The sequence below is a fragment of the Cutaneotrichosporon oleaginosum genome (genome assembly GCF_008065305.1).
Source record: "Cutaneotrichosporon oleaginosum strain ATCC 20508 chromosome Unknown ATCC20508_contig01, whole genome shotgun sequence".
Classification (NCBI taxonomy): Eukaryota; Fungi; Basidiomycota; class Tremellomycetes; order Trichosporonales; family Trichosporonaceae; genus Cutaneotrichosporon; species Cutaneotrichosporon oleaginosum.
In genome coordinates this window covers 615,135-632,204 of record NW_027072170.1, presented here as the reverse complement: position 1 = coordinate 632,204, position 17,070 = coordinate 615,135, and the positions used below count along the sequence as shown (strand labels likewise).

General features: G+C 63.3%; 9 protein-coding genes across 9 annotated transcripts; 4 read left to right on the top strand and 5 right to left on the bottom strand.

Annotated features, from left to right (window-relative positions):
- Window positions 1–426: 426 nt before the first annotated feature.
- On the bottom strand, window positions 427–915 carry COLE_00269 (uncharacterized protein; the record flags this gene model as incomplete). Its single annotated transcript, XM_018419422.2, has 1 exon — window positions 427–915. The coding sequence occupies one exon, from the start codon at window positions 913–915 to the stop codon at window positions 427–429; it is 489 nt and encodes a 162-aa protein (XP_018277817.1).
- Window positions 916–1,215: 300 nt separating this feature from the next.
- On the top strand, window positions 1,216–3,960 carry COLE_00268 (uncharacterized protein; the record flags this gene model as incomplete). The annotated part of the gene is made up of 6 exons (XM_018423586.2): window positions 1,216–1,381; window positions 1,412–1,545; window positions 1,599–2,060; window positions 2,095–3,301; window positions 3,334–3,601; window positions 3,633–3,960. 6 exons carry the CDS (start codon window positions 1,216–1,218, stop codon window positions 3,958–3,960), a joined length of 2,565 nt encoding a protein of 854 aa, XP_018277816.1.
- Window positions 3,961–4,084: 124 nt separating this feature from the next.
- Window positions 4,085–5,512, bottom strand: COLE_00267 (uncharacterized protein; the record flags this gene model as incomplete). The annotated part of the gene is made up of 3 exons (XM_018426782.2): window positions 4,085–5,205; window positions 5,242–5,337; window positions 5,368–5,512. 3 exons carry the CDS (start codon window positions 5,510–5,512, stop codon window positions 4,085–4,087), a joined length of 1,362 nt encoding a protein of 453 aa, XP_018277815.1.
- A 771-nt stretch (window positions 5,513–6,283) lies between these two features.
- COLE_00266 (uncharacterized protein) lies at window positions 6,284–7,670 on the top strand (the record flags this gene model as incomplete). Its single annotated transcript, XM_018420434.1, has 6 exons — window positions 6,284–6,331; window positions 6,364–6,390; window positions 6,433–6,467; window positions 6,594–6,672; window positions 6,747–7,466; window positions 7,500–7,670. The coding sequence occupies 6 exons, from the start codon at window positions 6,284–6,286 to the stop codon at window positions 7,668–7,670; spliced, it is 1,080 nt and encodes a 359-aa protein (XP_018277814.1).
- Window positions 7,671–8,367: 697 nt separating this feature from the next.
- On the top strand, window positions 8,368–10,058 carry COLE_00265 (uncharacterized protein; the record flags this gene model as incomplete). The annotated part of the gene is made up of 4 exons (XM_018426781.2): window positions 8,368–8,780; window positions 8,812–8,873; window positions 9,060–9,528; window positions 9,560–10,058. 4 exons carry the CDS (start codon window positions 8,368–8,370, stop codon window positions 10,056–10,058), a joined length of 1,443 nt encoding a protein of 480 aa, XP_018277813.1.
- A 135-nt stretch (window positions 10,059–10,193) lies between these two features.
- Window positions 10,194–11,198, bottom strand: COLE_00264 (uncharacterized protein; the record flags this gene model as incomplete). The annotated part of the gene is made up of 1 exon (XM_018426780.2): window positions 10,194–11,198. The coding sequence occupies one exon, from the start codon at window positions 11,196–11,198 to the stop codon at window positions 10,194–10,196; it is 1,005 nt and encodes a 334-aa protein (XP_018277812.1).
- A 760-nt stretch (window positions 11,199–11,958) lies between these two features.
- Window positions 11,959–12,585, bottom strand: COLE_00263 (uncharacterized protein; the record flags this gene model as incomplete). The annotated part of the gene is made up of 1 exon (XM_018424831.1): window positions 11,959–12,585. One exon carries the CDS (start codon window positions 12,583–12,585, stop codon window positions 11,959–11,961), a length of 627 nt encoding a protein of 208 aa, XP_018277811.1.
- Window positions 12,586–14,185: 1,600 nt separating this feature from the next.
- Window positions 14,186–15,878, bottom strand: COLE_00262 (uncharacterized protein; the record flags this gene model as incomplete). Its single annotated transcript, XM_018426779.2, has 3 exons — window positions 14,186–15,013; window positions 15,048–15,527; window positions 15,561–15,878. 3 exons carry the CDS (start codon window positions 15,876–15,878, stop codon window positions 14,186–14,188), a joined length of 1,626 nt encoding a protein of 541 aa, XP_018277810.1.
- Window positions 15,879–16,044: 166 nt separating this feature from the next.
- COLE_00261 (uncharacterized protein) lies at window positions 16,045–16,985 on the top strand (the record flags this gene model as incomplete). The annotated part of the gene is made up of 5 exons (XM_018426778.2): window positions 16,045–16,093; window positions 16,125–16,185; window positions 16,217–16,630; window positions 16,673–16,766; window positions 16,797–16,985. 5 exons carry the CDS (start codon window positions 16,045–16,047, stop codon window positions 16,983–16,985), a joined length of 807 nt encoding a protein of 268 aa, XP_018277809.1.
- Window positions 16,986–17,070: the final 85 nt, after the last annotated feature.

Here is a 17,070-nt window from a genome sequence, read left to right as displayed (position 1 = left end):
CGACCTTGATCTTGGTCTCGTCCGTCTCAACACACATACTACCCACACTCCCCCATTGTGCATTGTAGGTTGTACCGAACAAAAGGATGTATAGTCTCTGACTGCGAACAATGGTTGTGAGGGAGTGAGTGGGGTGGGTGGGGAGGCGGAGGCGGGTAATCCGTTGGACGCGGAGTGCGGAGCGGAGTGGGCGGAGTACGTTGTTAGACAGAGTATGGCCCAAGGAAGTGGGACAAAGGGATTCCATGCAGATCGCGATTCCAGGGCCGGATAATGCCGGCGATATAAGCCGATGGCTATAGCCGGATGTTGCAGCTCCAGATCTCTTGTCTGGGTTGTCACCATATACACGGTAGTGGTCGTGTGATCGCATGCACATGCACATACTACTGTCCACATGCACATGCACATCACTCCATCACCCGTTCAATTATGATAATTCTCATTCTTCCATCCCAACCGAATGTACAGTACGTTTCCAGCCCCCAGACTGGCAGACGCCGTATACTCCCGGCTGATCGATTCTACAAATTCGCGTTGGAGATTGGCAGCGCTTCTACAAATCTCGGCCAGCACTCTACAAATCTCGGTACAGGCACCATCGCTCTGCCAGGGCTCGGTGACAAACCGCCGCGCTAGGAGTATCAGGGCCAGAAGGCCGGAGAAAGCCATTGTTCTTCCCTGACCCACCCCGGCGCTTTTGTTCTGCCTGACGTACACGTACTGTATACGTAGGGTTACTATCCGCCCGCGCCATACGCGATCGTACGGCGGGGAGTCACTGGTGACTCGCCGCTCGCGGCCCGGCAGCACGCGGCCCGAAGATGGTCTCCAGCTCCACTGCCCACCGAACCACCGAAGCCGTGGCGCAGGCTGACGTGATGGATCATGTGATCCAGACGAGTCCCACGCCATACTGTAGTCCTAGATCCCACCCAGAAGCGCCTTCTGCTGCAGAAGACAAAGGACAGGAGGGAGGCACGAGGATATTGGGCGGAAACCAAAGAGAGAGGATGAGATAGAGAAGAGAGGGAGGGGCTGCGGACACACGACAACAACCAACCAGAATACACAAGGCCGGCGTTCGATTCCCGCCGCAAGCGTCCAAAAGTCTCCCACCACCACCCTCCACTTCCACCCCCCCCCCCCCACGTGACCTCCAGCGCCACACCGCCGCGTAATGTCTTCTCTCGTCGTGTCATCCACCATGCCAGCATGAGGCGGCTCACGATCCTTCTCCTCGCCCTCGCGCTTGCGCTGCTTGTTCTAGCCGAGCCTTCTGTGCGGGGCGACGCGGACAACTCCCTCGATGCCGATGCCGATGCCGATGCCGACGCCGACGCCGACGCCCTCGACGTGGACATGCCAGAAGAACCAGATCGTGAGTCATCCGGGAACTCACTGACCCCAGCTTGCGCAAGCCTATACACCGCACACGACATCCTCCAGGCTCTCCAGCCGAACCGGTATGCGCACCTCCACAGGAAGCTCGGCGGCGCCGCGCCTGCGCGGAGGTTACCGGACGAGCTGGGGTGGAGCAGCCAAGTGAGTCCCCGCGATGGCCAGCGCCAGCCGGCACTGTCCCCAGCTCACCCCAGGGCCCCCTCTCCTCCGCGCTCCGCATCTCCTCCCGCCTAGTCTCCACCCTCAACCCCCTCAACCTCCTCTCCAAAGTCCAGCGGCCCTCCGCGCGCCGCCCTCGCATCTCTGCCTCCACACGCGAACGCATCGACCGCGTATACGCCGCGCTCGACGAAGCCGACCAAAAAGGATGCCCCACCGCTCTCGCATTGCGCGCCGACATGCTCCTCTTCCCCCCCTCGCGCGCCATCCAGCAGGACCTGCCCGCCGCGTACGACCTCTACAAGCGCTATCTCGACCTCTCGTCCGACGCGCACGCCCAGTTCGTCGTCGGCTTCTTCCATGCTACTGGCGTCGGCGGCGTGCCACGCGACCAGGGGCTGGCCACGCTCTACTACACCTTCTCCGCATTGCAGGGGCACAAGCCTGCGCAGATGGCACTGGGATACCGCCACTGGGCTGGAATAGGGGTTAAAGAGGTAGGAATTGCCCGCTGTCACGGCTGACTTGTAGGACTGCCTTACAGCGCTCAACTTTTACGAGAAGGCAGGCAAGAGCGCCTACGACAAGTACGTCGCTGGCCCTCCGGGCGGCGAAACACTCCCGCTCTCACCGTCCAGGATCTCGGACCGCCTCGGTGGCGTGTTTGGGCCACATGCCACATGGTCTCTCACGGGGTTCAATGTCCACTACATGACCGTCAAGGCAATCAACGCGCTCGCGCGCGGCGAGTCCGAGCCCGAAATCCTCGAGTATCTCAAGTACAACTCGGACCGGGGGCAGATGCGCTACACATGGCGCCTCGGGCACCACTACTATGCCGGCTCGGTCTTTCCGCATGGGTCGGGCGGTGTGTCGTCGGGCGCCGAGGAGATTGGCGAGATCCCGCAGAGCTTTGACGAGGCACGCAAGTACTTCCACAAGGTTGCGCGGCAGATGTGGCCCGTCGACTTTGAGGCGGACGGCAAGCCTGGCCTGCGGAAGCAGATGAGCGACGAGCGGAGGAAGGAGCTCAGCGACCCCGCTATGGTTGCCGCCGCCTTTCTCGGGCGCATGTATATGCGTGGCGAAGGCGTCAAGCAGGACTTCAAGCTCGCGCGGCTGTGGTACGAGCGCTCGGCGAATCTCGGCGACCGCGAGTCGCATAATGGCTTGGGGATTCTGTACCGCGACGGCCTCGGGGTCAAGAAGGACCTCGAAAAGGCTTTCAAGTACTTCCAAGCTGCGGCGGGCCTCGAGCTCCCCGACGCCGAGATCAACATTGGCAAAATGTTGCTCGCACGCGGGGACAAGCTGCGCGCGAGCCAGTACTTCATCCACGCGCTGCAGCACGGCTCGCCGTTCGAAGCGTTCTACCACCTCGCAACGTTGCACAGCGCGAGCGCACATGCGCCGCTCGACCAGGGCTTCTCGCCCGGCGCATGCGGCGTCGCCGTGGGCTATTACAAGCTCGTGAGCGAAGTTGGCGCATGGGACGACGACTACATTGGCGAGGCGAACCGCGCGTGGGGTCGCGGCGAGGAGGACAAGGCGCTGCTTGGCTGGTGGATCGCCGCGGAAATGGGCTCCGAGATCGGGCAGAACAACGTCGCGTTCATGCTTAACCGCGGGTCCACGCACTTTGGGCGCCCGATCCCCGCCGACACCGAACTCATGCTCTGGACGCGCAGTGCCGCGCAGGGCAACGCCGACGCCATGGTCATGGTCGGTGACTCGTATTGTGGGTACCACGACGTAGGGGGCTGACACCAGACACCGGGACCTACCTCAACTCGAGCACGGCGACCAACATCACGCACTCGTCGCCCGATTACCGCCGCGCATTCGGGTACTATCAAACCGCGGCGGAGAAGCACAACCCCATGGCCTACTGGAACCTCGGGTACATGTACGAGAACGGGCTCGGCGTCCCGCGCGACTGGCATCTCGCGAAGCGCAACTACGACTTGGCGCTGCACGTGTCCCCCGACGACGCCTACCTGCCATGGGTGTTGAGCCTGACGAAGCTCTATCTCCGGAGGTGAGCTGCACGCGTGCCGGGCTAACGGCAGCTGGTGGACGGACATGCGCACGCACGGCGGCGTGCCCGGCCTCGCGTTGTTCGACGACGAAGAGGCGCCCGGGGTGTGGGAGGGCATCAAGAAGCTGTTCGCGGGCCCGCCGGAGCGCGAGCGCGCCCGCGACGACGACGAGTACGAGGACTACTCCGGCGCCGGGTGGGAGGGGGGCGCGGGCGACGACCTCGACGACGTCGAGGACATGGCGGAGAACATCGTCATCCTCGCTGTCACGGGGCTTATTATGCTCCTCTTTTGGCTGCGCCAGCGCTGGGGCCAGATCGGGTTCGCGGGGCTGCAGCAGCCTGCGCGCATGGCGTAATGTATTGCTAGCATAGATTAGAGAAGGTCAGGCCGGCGAGCTGCCCGGAGGACGCTGAAGCTGCAGTCGCACGAGAAATGTTGCATTCTTTCGCTTGTCGATGTGTCTATCTCCCTCCGCCTTGCTACACCACCCTCTCGCCCTTGTCGTTCCACACTTTCTCGCTCACGTCAATCTCCGTCGGCGTCTTGCGGCGCGCGAAGACGTGGAAGTGCGCGTACCCCGGCACGCTCTGCAGCCGGGGCGGGTTGACAAACCACAGCGTCTCGAATCCGCGCGGGTCAAACAGCCCGCGCACCATCTTGGCCACCTCGTGTCCCCCCTTCGCCTCGTACTCGACCCCAGCCCAGCGCCGGACTTCCGCGCCCGCATACCGCACATCGACGGCATACCAACCCTCCCCGCCGGCGTCGGGGCACGCGCGCCCACTCACCGCCGCCGCCCCTGTGTCCCTCTCCGCCGCCGCCGCCGCCGCCGGCCCCTCCCCCGCCACCGCCGCCGCCGCCGCCTCCGGCGCAGGCGTCGGCAGCCGCACATGCGGAATCACGCCCGTGAACCCCCCCAAGCCTTCTGCCTCGATCTTGGCCCACGCCCCCCGCTCGTAATCCACCAACACGGGGTGCGCGATCGGCACGCGCGACCACACGCAGTAGTGCCGCACCCCATACGGCACGCAGTACGGCCAGTCATTGGGCAGCAGCGCGTATTTGCTGCTGTCGAGCCCCGCCGCCGCGTCGTATTTCAGGTACACGTCGTCGTCGTCGTCCTCCTCTTCACGCTCGCGGTCGCCCTCGGGCTCGCCAGCCTCGCGCGACGAGCCAGAGTCGCTCGCGGCCCGGCGCGCGCGCGCGCGCTCCAGCCGCCGGTTGACTTTCGGGAGCACGCTCTCGAGCGAGACGTACGCGACCGAGCTGGGCGAGCTTGCGCCGCTCCCCGCGTCGCTCGAGCCGCGCGAGCTCGGCGCCGTCGCGGCGTGCGAACACGACGCGGGCGTGCTGGGCGCGGGGGCGGACAAGCCGAGCGCGTGTGCCGCGACCGCCGCGGCGCCGGCGCCCGCTTCGGACGAGACGACGCGCCGGTGTTTCGGCGTCACCCCGTCGCCGCGCGGGCGCGTCGACGGCACGAGGTCCACTTCGGGGTGCGAGAGCGCGGTGCGTTGGTCGTACGTCGGTTCGGGGGGCACTACGACGCCGTGCCGCCGGTGCGCTTCGCCCCACGGCAGGCGGGCGTTGACGAGGTAGTTTTCTACTGTCAGAAGGGGGGGGAAACAACAAGACGGACCGGTCGAGCCCCACGCCGCGCGCTGCTTCTGCATCCATGCTTCGTAGGTGTGTTGCAGCTGCTTGTTGCGGCTGAGACGGTCGAGCTCGCCGCTTTCTGGGGTTAGCGGGGCGGGGGAGGACGTACGGATGACGTCTTTGAGCTCGCCCCACGTGAAGAGGCGGGGCTGGGCGTCGAGCTCGGCTTGCGACGGCACGCCGGTGATGAAGGGCGGGAGCTCGAAGGCCGCGGGGGCGGGGTAGCGCGTGTCGTTGTCCCAGATGGTGGTCATGGCTTATAGTAGGTTGGATTGAGAAGAGGGAGGTTAGGAGCGAAAATCCAAGGCCTGAAGATGAGGGAGATGAGAAGGAGGACACGCGGGAGATGGGTGAGTGTGCAGAGAGAGATGGAGATGAGATTGAAGGGAGAACGATGCATTGCAATGCAATGCGATGCGAACGTGTGCCGTGCAAGTCAAGAGTCAGATCTGGGCTCGCTGAGTGAGTGGGGAGACACAGGCGGAATGGCAGGTGACACATTCTCAAATGCTGCGGAGCGATAGTGGCGATCGGGAACGTCGCCGAAGTTGATTTCTCAGGGTTCACAATGGCCAAATCGGCTTGTTGGCCGAGGGGCACGGGGGCATTGTCGTACCAAAAGTTTTGTAAATGCACGACGATACCGCCAGAGTTGAGCGACGGGTGTGTCCGTAACCCAAGACTCGTTTCTCACCCAAACTCCAACTACGCTGCGCATGGACTCCCGACCTCGCAGGTCCGCAAATCATACGTTCAGCAGCCTCCAAGCTATATTCTCCCAATGCTTGCTCATCACGGCTATTATGACGGCATTCGGCGGATCGGCGGCCCGGCCCGGCCCATGTGGTAGAACCGGAAACGAGCTTCCATCCTCACCATGACGCCATGCCCACCATAGCCCTTGGTGACTCTCGCACGCTTCCACATCGACTGCCGTCGGCCATCACAGAACATTTCTATCTCACTTTCACCCCCACTCCACCTTGCACTCTTTCTCCTCTCTCTTCCAGAAACAACTGCTCACCATGGCTCACATCAAGGACACCGTCGCTTTCGAGCCCAAGAACATGATCGTATGCCACGGCGCGAGCCTCGCTGACTCTAGTACCGCAACCTCGGAGACACCGGCCTTGTGCGTGCTAACGACGTGGTCCAGAAGCACTGCTAACGCCAGCGTGTCCCCGTGTTCTCGTACGGTGGCTGGCTCACGTAAGTTGCACACGAATCGCAGCGGTCCATTGGCAGCCTTGATCGAACCAAGGCAAGAGCAGGCTTCACTTGACGCCGCCGTGCCCCGGACTCTTAACACCTCTCCCCTCACCCAGCTAACCCCAGCGTCGGCGGAACCCAGAAGGGCGACGTCGTCAAGGACCTCATGCAGAAGGCCTTTGACCTCGGCATCAACATGTTCGACGTGAGTGGAGATCGGAGATGGCCGCCGGCTATCCTCCCCACCAAATTCACCCGTACCCACACCCCTGACACCAGAACGCCGAAGTCTACTCAAACGGCCAGAGCGAGCTCGAGATGGGCCGTGTGATCAAGGAGCTCAACTGGGACCGCCGCGACATCATCATCACAACCAAGGTCTTCTTCGGCACCGGCCGCAAGGAGACTCAGAACACGCGCGGCCTCAGCCGCAAGCACATCATCGAGGGCACGATGCACAGTCTCGAGCGCCTGCAGCTCGACTACGTCGATGTCATCTTCGCCCACCGCCCCGACATTTCTGTGCCCATGGAGGAGATCGTCCGCGCGTTCAACTGGCTCATCGACAACAACAAGGCCTACTACTGGGGCACGTCCGAGTGGACCGCCGCGCAGATCCTCCAAGCCAAGGAGATCGCTGCGCGTCTCAACCTCGTCGGCCCCGCATGCGAGCAGCCCCACTACTCGATGCTGCACCGTGAGCGCTTCGAGGTCGAGTACAAGGATGTGTTCAAGCGCGGCCACGGCTCGACCATCTGGTCGCCCCTCGACTCGGGCATCCTCACGGGCAAGTACAACGACGGTGTGCCCGATGGCTCGCGCTTCGCCACCAACTCGGCCTTCTTCTCCAGCACCGTCAAGGAGCTCCAGACCGACGCGGGCAAGGCCAAGATCGCAAAGGTCAAGGAGCTTACCAAGGTCGCCGAGAGCATCGGCGCGAGCATGACCAACCTCGCGCTCGCCTGGACCCTCCTCAACCCCAACGTGTCCACCTGCATTGTGAGTCAGAGCGGCGCGTTAAACTGACCCCAGCTTGGCGCCACCAAGCCGGAACAGCTCGAGGAGAACGTCAAGGCCCTCGACGTGTACAAGACGCTGCTGGACAAGCCCGAGGTCGTCGCCCAGATCGAGAAGATTCTCGACAACAAGCCCAAGCCTACCGAGAGCTACGGGCGTATTGGACGTGATGGTGAGCTAGCCTAGTGGAGGGGGAGAGGAGAAGGGGAGGGGAGGGGAGAGAGGGGATGTATGCGGCGGGGAGGTCAGTTGGGTGGTAGGCGGTATTGACAATCAAGACAACGGAACCGACTACCTCCCACCTCGCCGCGCTCGCCTCTAGGCGATCTGTAGCGATTGACGAAAAATGTATCTTGGTGCAGTAGATGGAGTGATCAGGCATTGCGATGTCAGAGAGCTTCGTCCAGATATCAAAGCAGTCCACAAACCACACGTAAATCGTGAGCACGCTGCTTCGTGCAACGTGTCAGTGTCAACGATGCTGCGGCGCTGTGGGCGATTGTATTGTCTACAGGGTGACAGCCATGGATGATTGAGCGTGGGTAGGACGGTGAGGAGGCCTGTGTGCGGCTGTTGTTCGCAGTTTGGATCTGGCGTGGAGTCAAGGTAACAATACGCACAAGACGGCTACTGCGGTACTGTGGGGTGTTGCGCTAGCTCACAGCTCGCCGGCATGCGTCATGACAACTGCAGCTCGCTGCCAAGACCTCTACACCAACAATGTCGGAGACCTTGTCGTAATGAAATCAAAAGGCACATGAATCTGACGCGTCGCGAGTCGCGTGGCCATCACCCCCGCCAGGGTCCGATCGCCCTGGACCTGCTTCGGACCTGACCTGAACACATCTCGTCTGCTCTCCATACACTCACCCACACCGACACCATGGCAGACGAGCTGCACTCGCCGCTCGCGCGCCGCTTGAGCACACAGCTCCCGCCCGTCCCCGACAGTGCGCCGCGGCTCAAGCGCCTCTCGCTTGTCGCCGCGCGCGACTCCAGCTCCCCCTTCACGCCCGGCTCGCCCGTCACGCCGAGAGACGACGAAGGGCGCGGGAGCATCGACTCGCTGCGCACGCCGGTCGCGGCGTCGCCGTCCCCGTCGCCCCGCCCGCGACACAGCCGCCGCCAGAGCTCGATCTCCTACTCCCCCAGCATATCCAGTGTGCGCGGGCACGCAGCGCAGAGCAGCTTGTCGCTCCGCAAGGAGTGGGAGCGGGCGACGCCGAGCCCGCTCGCCCTCGAAGAGGAGAAGGAGAATGAGAGATGGAGGGCGGATGCGCTTACGCTCGGCGAGAAGTGGGTCCCCTGATGAGCGGGCTGACGCCAGACACTCGGACCTCCTCCGCATGATTGCGATGCGGGAGCGGCGGGTGAATGAGCTTAAGCAGGGTAAGTCGGATGGTTGGGTGCAGAAGTGGCGCCTGTTGGCGAGGGAAGGCGCCCCGTCTGCAAAGAGTGGACATTGTCGCCCCCCCAGTGTGCGCCAGCTCAGCACACTCATGAGTCGCGCCATGCCTGAGCTGGTGGCGGCCAGCTTGACACGACAACGACGCGTAGGAACCCCACTGACAGCAGAACTCGCAATCCAGGAAGAGGCACTCGCGTCTCTCCGCGCCCGCTGGACGGCCATAGCGCGCGCCGACGCAGTCATACCCACCAGCACGCCCACACCACGGAGACGAGACCCCGCATCGCACACATCCACACCCTCCACCTCCCTCCCGCCCCTCGTCCGCACGCACCCGAACAGCGTGAGCACGAGTAGCACCGCGTCCTCGCTCCCGACAGTGCCTGACGAGGAGCCGCCCGGAGACGCAAGTCTTGGGAGTCCAAACACGGGCGTGGCGCTCGGCGGGCTCTGGAATGCGATCACCGCCGACGCGGACGAGACGATCCAGGAGGGCAAGCGCTTCTGGGGTCAGCTGCTGCGCACCGTGGGCGCCGCGGCGGGCGGAAACATTCCAGAGGAAGGCGCTGCGTCCCGGCAAATGGAACGCACACGCAGCGGGGGCAGCGCAACGGGAGCCGAGGGTAAACTCGAAATGTAAGGCGGGCAATGATGGAGCTGACAGCAGACCAAATCTCCGGAGCATGGTATCCTCCATGGGCTTCTTGCCGACCCCGGTCAAGCCGCACACCCCGCCACCACTCGAGCGGCGCAGTTCGCGCTCGTCGACCAAGTCGGCGGCCTCTGCGACCTCAACCAGCCGCGAGCGCAGCCCAGCTAAAAGCCCCATGAGCAACGGCTCGCACTCGCCGACGCGGAGTGTGCGTAGCCTCCGGCGCGTGGCAAGCAGCGAGGGAAAGGCTTGTGAGAAGGCCAGCGAAAAGACCGACACGGCTACTTCTATCCCGCTTCTGTCACCGACACCTATCGCACCCGAGCGCCGGCTCAGCGTGCGACTGAAACGGGCGGCACTCAGTCCCAGACCCCGCCCCCTCACTGGCGAAGTGAAGAAGGAGGACGGAAAAGAGGAGGGGCACAGGGATGACGGGGAGGAGAAGAACGACAGAAAGGAGGCGCACGACAGTCCGCGACTAGTGACCGCTACGCTCGAGAGCGTGGGATGGTAGTTGTATAAACATTGCATCTGATTTCCGAGCTACTGACGAGGACACTGACCGAGATTTGAGAGCTACTGAGAGGATCGGACTGCCCAAAGACTTGCGGGCTGCTGACGAGGATCGTACTGACCAACGACATGCGTGCTACTGACGAGGATTGTAGTCACCGAGGACATGCGCCTCGCGGTCGAGCACTAGCGCGTGGATGAGCTCGACCGCCTCAGCGTCCGACGAGTAATGGACGGCAACGTAGCGGCGCTGGATCGCGTCGCTGACCGCGAGCGCGTGGCGCGCCATAGCGCAGAGGTCCCACACACGATCGCTGCCCGCGAGCGCCTCGACCGCGGCCGCCTTGCGCGCCCAGTTAGCCAGGCGGAGGTAGAGCACGATCGTGACGATTGTGTCCGGGCCCGTGAAGTCGCCGTACTCGCGCGCGACGCGCGCGAAGTACTCGGTCTTGCCGTACGTCCGGGCGAGGACGTTGCTGTACCGGTTGCTCGCGGGCAGGGGGTACAGGCGCATGTACGCGTGGTTCAGCGCGTTGTACGCCGGCAGAAAGCCGTATGGGAGGCGAAAACGCTGCGGCGCCTCGCTGGTGTCAAGGCCCTCGTCCTCGACCACGGTTGTGGCGGCCGTGGAGGCCGAGGCCTCGGAGGCGCTCGAGCCCGCGGTGGAGGCCGTGTCGTCCCCCGCGCTGTCCTCGGCGAAATCGGTGTCCTCCACGAAGGTGATGTCGTCCGCGAAGGTGGTGCCCTCCACGAAGGTGATGTCGTCCGCGAAGGTGGTGTCCTCGGCGAAAGTCGTGTCCTTGGCGAAGGTCGTGTCCTCCACGAAAACCTTGTCCTTGGTAAAGGTCGCGTCCTCGGCGAAGGCCTTGTCCTTGGTAAAGGTCGCGTCCTCCACAAAGGTGATGTCCTTCGCGAAGGTCGAGTCCTCGGTGAAGGCCTCGTCCTTGGAAAAGGCCGTGTCCTCCACAAAGGCCTTGTCCTCCGCGAAGGTAATGTCCACGATGAGGGCCGTGTCGTCCATCTCGGTGGGGCGGAGCTGGCCGCGCATGGCGCTGGTCGGGGTGAGGGAGGCCCTGTCCTGGAAAACGCCAGGGTGAAGGGTGTCGCGGCTCGGCTCACTGGAGGGGTAGAGGGAGACCATGGCTGTTGGCTCGGTGGGTGGAGTAAGGCTAGAGAGAAATGAGAGTAGAGTAGAGGAGGTACGGAGGGGCGAGGCGGGGCGCGAGGAGGGGCGAGGAGGTGGTGAGAAGGTGGTGAGGAGGAGGGGGTGCCGCGCGACAGATCTTATAGCCGTGGAAGGTGGGAAACGGCGGCCCGCCAATGCTGTGAAGCGAGGCCCCAACGACTGCGAGCTGTGGACAGCGACGCAAGTGGCGGCGGCCTCGGTGTGCTCTGTTTTCTTCACCAGCAGTGTCGTTCCATGAATCATCGCGTGGGCATCCACAAAGGCCGGATCTGATGTCTGCTCCTCACAGGCTCTCACGCTCGTAGCGCCGTGTTTATCCGGCCGCTCAGATGCGGCTGCTCGTTCCTCCCTGCTCGTGGACGTGAGCGGACAGGAAGTGGCTTGGCCTCCTCTCGTGGCGGCGGCGCCCGGAGTCATCCCTGCTCGCTCTCATGACGCAGACCAGGCCGCTGCCGATAACAACGCTGTGCTGACCGCCGTGAGGCCGTGGGAATTATCACACAGAGATCAGTCACAACCTCTTTGGAAAAGCGAAGCGAAGTGTGCGGATTGATCACTCGTGAACTTTGAACAATGCACCTGAAATTTTCGAGACTGATGGGACTTGGGCAGATTATGCTTTTGTCACTATGGAAATTCCTACGAACCCTTCTTTGAATTTCTTCCCTCATCACTATTTTCCTTCCCTGCTGTGCTTGGGGGGCCCGGTCGTAATTTAGCTACTCTGCTGCGGCTTGGGGGGCTCGGTCGCAACGGCGATGGCGAGGATGCGACGGATATTCGCGATCTCAACCGAAGCCGCGGCAGCCGACACCTTGCGAAGGGCAGCGATGACCTCGCTAACGGCCTCGTACATGAGCTCCATGATATCGCCGCCCGACGTGCCCTTCCAACCCCACTGGCGGCGCTCGTGGAAGTGCGCGACGCGCACGCAGTACGCGAACTTCTCGTAGGCCTGGATGGCACGCGCGTTCCACAGGCGCAGGGAGAAACCAAGGCAGCGCGCGCGCTCGCCCGACTGACGCGTCTGATGGTAGATCGAGAGGAAGCGGCCGTACGTGTGGGCCTGGCCGCGCGCAAGGGGGATGCCGAAGAGGCCCTGGAGGAAGAGGATGATGTTGTTCAGGCGGTCGGTCGCGTCGATAAACTGCTGGGTGTAGCGAATGAGAGGGTCGGACGAGGTGCGGTCCTGCGCGGCGCGGCGGTCGCGGCGCCGCACATAGGCGGCGCGGATTTCCTCGGCGCGCGCATCGCGCGTGGCTTGCAGCGCCGCCATAAAACGGCTGCGGCGGCGGCGCGGGGCGGGCGGGGCAGGCGGGGCTCCGGGGGTGATGAAGGGCATGGTATTACTTGCGATAGTTTCGCGAGACTAGGGCGTGTGGCGGCGAGAGATGGCTCTTGGTTCGAGGGAAAAGTTGGTGAAGAGAATAGGAGGGGATGTGGGAGCTGGTGGGGTCGTGGAGAATGAGAAGACATAGCCGGCTCTCTTTAATCGCCCGTCAGCGCACTCGCGTCGGTGTGCGCAAAGAGAGCGTGGGAACACACAAGTCCAGACCTGAGCAGGTGGGATGGCTTTCCGCCACAAACAAGTCTTGGAACATTAGACACAGATGTCGAGATCTCGGCAGCGAGGAAATTACTAGCGGGTGGCTCAATGGAGAAGAGGCTGTGAGGACGGCACACAATGCTCCCTCCATCTCGGTGACGGCCGGGTTCGCTCTCACCGATATGCCGGGTTCTCTATGCACTCGGCACGCTTTCCGCGGGCTCGAAAGAACTTGTCCATCATGGGCGCCGACCCCCACTTGGCCCGAGTCCAAGAGTTTTTTCTGGTCCGTTTTGACATACACGCGCATTGTGGAATTGCGTAGAGTTCATTGTCGGTGTAGTTGTGTAAATCACCATTTTGGGCTGCCCCGGCATCTCCAGCATCCTCCAAGCATCGGAAATCATGCAGGCTCTCCAGAGCACTGCGCCGGGATTTTACTGGCAAACCAACAGGCTAGCATTGAGCCTGAGTGCGGACACATCTTCTTGCTCGATGCGGCGGGTTGTGTGTGCACCTTGCAGTGATGCCGAGGGCAAGATCGTCATGAACTTCGACAGAATTTTCATGGGAGGCAGACACGGACTCCCTCCAAACCGATCTCAATGAACCCGCCGCTGACGAGGGGATGTATCCAGGGAGCAATTTACTGCAGATGCGAGGGACGGAGCTCCGGCTGTGACGCCGCTAGTCACACTAAGCCGTACTTCACCTGCGATTTTCACGCTCTGGCGAAGTTATCGTCGCGCTACTGCAATGCGAGAAGTTGACGTGATTTGGTGTAGGACTGGCAGGGCTGTCCAAGCGAACAATTTCATGATGCGATCACATCGCTCATTGAAGCAGACGTCTTGATAACGCCCATCACGAGAACACTATGCATATACTTCATCTTGATCCTCCATTGTCCACGGAAATTTTGGCACCACATTTCCTTGGCCATTGTTTTTTGGCGGCTTCCAAGTCTGCCCTCATTGCCGGGTGATGTGGAGTCCATCCTATTATTGAACTCTCACATCACTATCCTCGCATCGTGTCGAGTCTCAGATAATGTTACTGTATAGTGAAAGGGTAGAGTAAGAGTGGAAACATTGCATGCTCTGTAGCGGCTGAGCAAAAGGTGGTTTACTCTGAATTGGCCGCACCAACGGGGCTCTCGGGACAAGCTACTGCACATATGGCTCTCTGTGTCTCTGGACGGGGATCTAGCCAAGAGATCCTCTTGAGCGTGAGAGCGGGGAGGTGTGAGTGGGGAGGAGAAGTGGTCGTCGGGGAGTATAGACGGTGACCGGAGGTGAGAGATCCCACCTATCTCGCACCCTGTTCCTCTCAAAGCACATGGCGGCGGCATGTGGCACACCAGCCCCGACTGACCAAACTTATGCATCTAGGCTATCTAGACGACGACGAACGTGCCATTGGCCGCCACGGCGGCACTGATCCCCGCGTCGCTCCACCCCTCAACAGCGCCGCGGCGATCGAGCACGCTCGGGCCACGCACCCACACGCGGCCGACGACCTCGCCCTCCTCGGGCATAGGCTCGTCGACGCCGCGGAGCAGGACCTCGACGTTACTCGCGGGCGGGCCGGTGTGTGCCTTCTTCCCGCCTGCGGCGGGCATGGCGACGTCGGGCACCACGGGGCTCTGGAGGTCGTAGAAGTGGGAAGCGAATACGGGGCCCGTGGCGTACGGCGACGCCGTTAAGCGCGAGAGCGGGAGCGAGAGGACGGCGTGCGAGCGCGACGCGACGGCGTACGATACCTCACCGACGACGAGGACTGCGCGCAGGCTGTCGACCAGGCCGCCGAGCACACCCTTGCGCGCCCCGGCCACGAGGGCGTCCGCCCACCCGTCGCGAGAGATGTATCCCTTCCGGATGGACTGGAGCTTGTGGGCAGCCACGATGCGGCCGAGCGGAGTGCGCAGCGCATGGGCCGCGTGCGCGACGAGCGCCGCGTGGTATGCTGGTGTAGCGAAGAGGACTGTCGGGAGCGGCTGGTCGTCGGCCGCGAGCAGGGCGAGCTCGACGTTCGGGTCCGCTTCGGCGTCCCATCCGTTCGGGCCGACCAGGCGCAGTCCGGCGCCGCACCACACGGTTGCGAGCGCGAGCGTGAGGCCGAACGGCGTGTTCAGGCTGAGGGTTGAAGCAACGACGTCGCGCGTGCTCGGCCGCTTATCAGCTGGGAAGAGCGCCATGATACCTGCCATGCCGGCCGTCATTGTCTGCTGTCAGTCCGCGCAACTCCGTGAGTCTCACCATATGTGTGGCAGACAGGACCTCGCCATCGGGCGCGTAGAACCAACCGAACGTGTCAGACCAGATGTTCTCGCGCGCCTCCTCAGCAGGCGCATTCTCGGCAGCGTCCCACAGCTCCTCCCAGCGACGGGCGCCGAGGAGGTTGACCTTCTGTTCGGGATCGCCAACAAGAAGCACATGTACGTCCTTAGGGAGCGCCTGGAGAGCGGCGGCAGCCGTGGCGTGCGCGACAACGATAGCAGGCGCTGGGTGCTCCTTTCCGCTCAGTGCGGCAGGCAAGTGGCGCGGGTGATCGAGAATAATGAGCGGGTGACGAGGCTCGCTGGCGAGCGCGAGCAGGAGCGTCGGCAGCGACGTCGACGGTGACGGAGGCAGCAGTGTCGCAATGGGGGTTACGTCCGCGGACGCAAGAGTTGGGAACAGAGCACGCAAGCCAAGCGGAACGAGGCGCGCGACTTCGGCAAGCGCGTCCGGCGTGAGCTGGGATCAGCTACCGCGCCAGTCCAAACTCACCGGCGTGTCGAGGATGTAGCGCTGCTTGATGGGCGGGAGGGGCTTGCCGGGAAGCACGCTAGGCGGGGGCGCGCGCGCAGCTGCGTCGACGCTCTTAACGCCGCCTGCGGGGCGGACTTGCAGCGGTGTGCCCTGCCCCGTCGCCCAGGCGCGGTAGATGGGGCTTTCGCCGGGCTGGCGGACGGCAGCAGGCGCGGCCTGCCCTCCGAGCTGGAGGGAGTGGACGAGGGGGTTGGGCGCCGCGAAGCGCTGGTAGAGCAGCAGCGCTGCGAGCAGTGCCAGCAGGATCAGGGTGAGGTTGTCGACTTCGATGTCCATCTTGGTGATGGGAGGATGGGCGATGGCTCGAACGATGAGGCGATGGCCAGCCACCATGGACGCCAACGGGTAATCCACCGGCATGTGGCGGCATGTGGAATTGGAGGTGGAGGCGGATTGGGAGAGCATCTCCGCCCACGTCATGCTTTACTCCGCTCCATCCACCATGAGCGACGACGTCTACACTGACCACCCTGACCACACCGTGCCAGGCAGTATGTCGGTCCGTGGGCACGCTGACGGAAGTGCGCGAGCGCTCGCGGCCCGGCACGGGCGGCGAGCCGATCTACGACTCTGTGACGGACATGTGGGTGGTGACCTGTGTGCGCTGACAGAAGCCATGGCCGCCGCGTCTCCGGCAAGCCCGCGAACCGCGCGATACTAGCGGATCAGCGCGCGCGCGCGGAGCGCGCCCGCAAACGTGCGGAACGTGAGCGAGCAGCCCCCGCGACGTGGAGCAGTCTGCTGGGCAAGCTGTTCCTGCTTGCACTCTTCCTTCCGGCCCTCTCCCACTTCCTCACCGGCACGTACCACTTCGGGCTCGACGAAACGGTGCGGCCCTACGCCCGCAAGGTTTGGCGGCATCCAGCGAACCCATTCGCGTCGCCGGGCCGCGAGTTCACGCTGCTCCAGCTGGCGGCGTATGACGGCGCAGACGATCGCAAGCCCGTCTACCTCTCCATCGACGGGCGCGTGTACGATGTGTCGGCGAACCGGCGCATCTACGGGCGCGGCGGGTCGTACAACATGATGTGCGTGGAAGGGGAGAGCTCGCGACGGAGAGCTGACGGCAGGGCTGGGCGCGACGCCTCGCGCGCCTTCGTGACGGGATGCTTCGACACCCACCTCACGCACGACTTGCGCGGCCTGAGCGAAGCCGAGCTCAAGGTGAGAACCAGGCGGGCGGACTGACCCCAGGCGCTGCAAGGGTGGAAGGACTTTTTCGAGAACCATGCGCGCTACTGGCCCGTCGGGCATGTGATCTTGCCCCCGATCGACCCCAAGACGCCCATCCCTCCGCCGTGTCGCGAGCAGGCGGGCAACGCGCCTGGCGCGACGCATCGTGGGCGGCCGCGCCCTGATCCCGTCGTGAAGGCTGGCAAGTAGGCGGCTTTGGCACGGTGATGCATGTATACGTGGTTGGTGCGAGGCTGGAGTGGTAGTCGTGGGACTGATGGCATGAGAAGCGTGC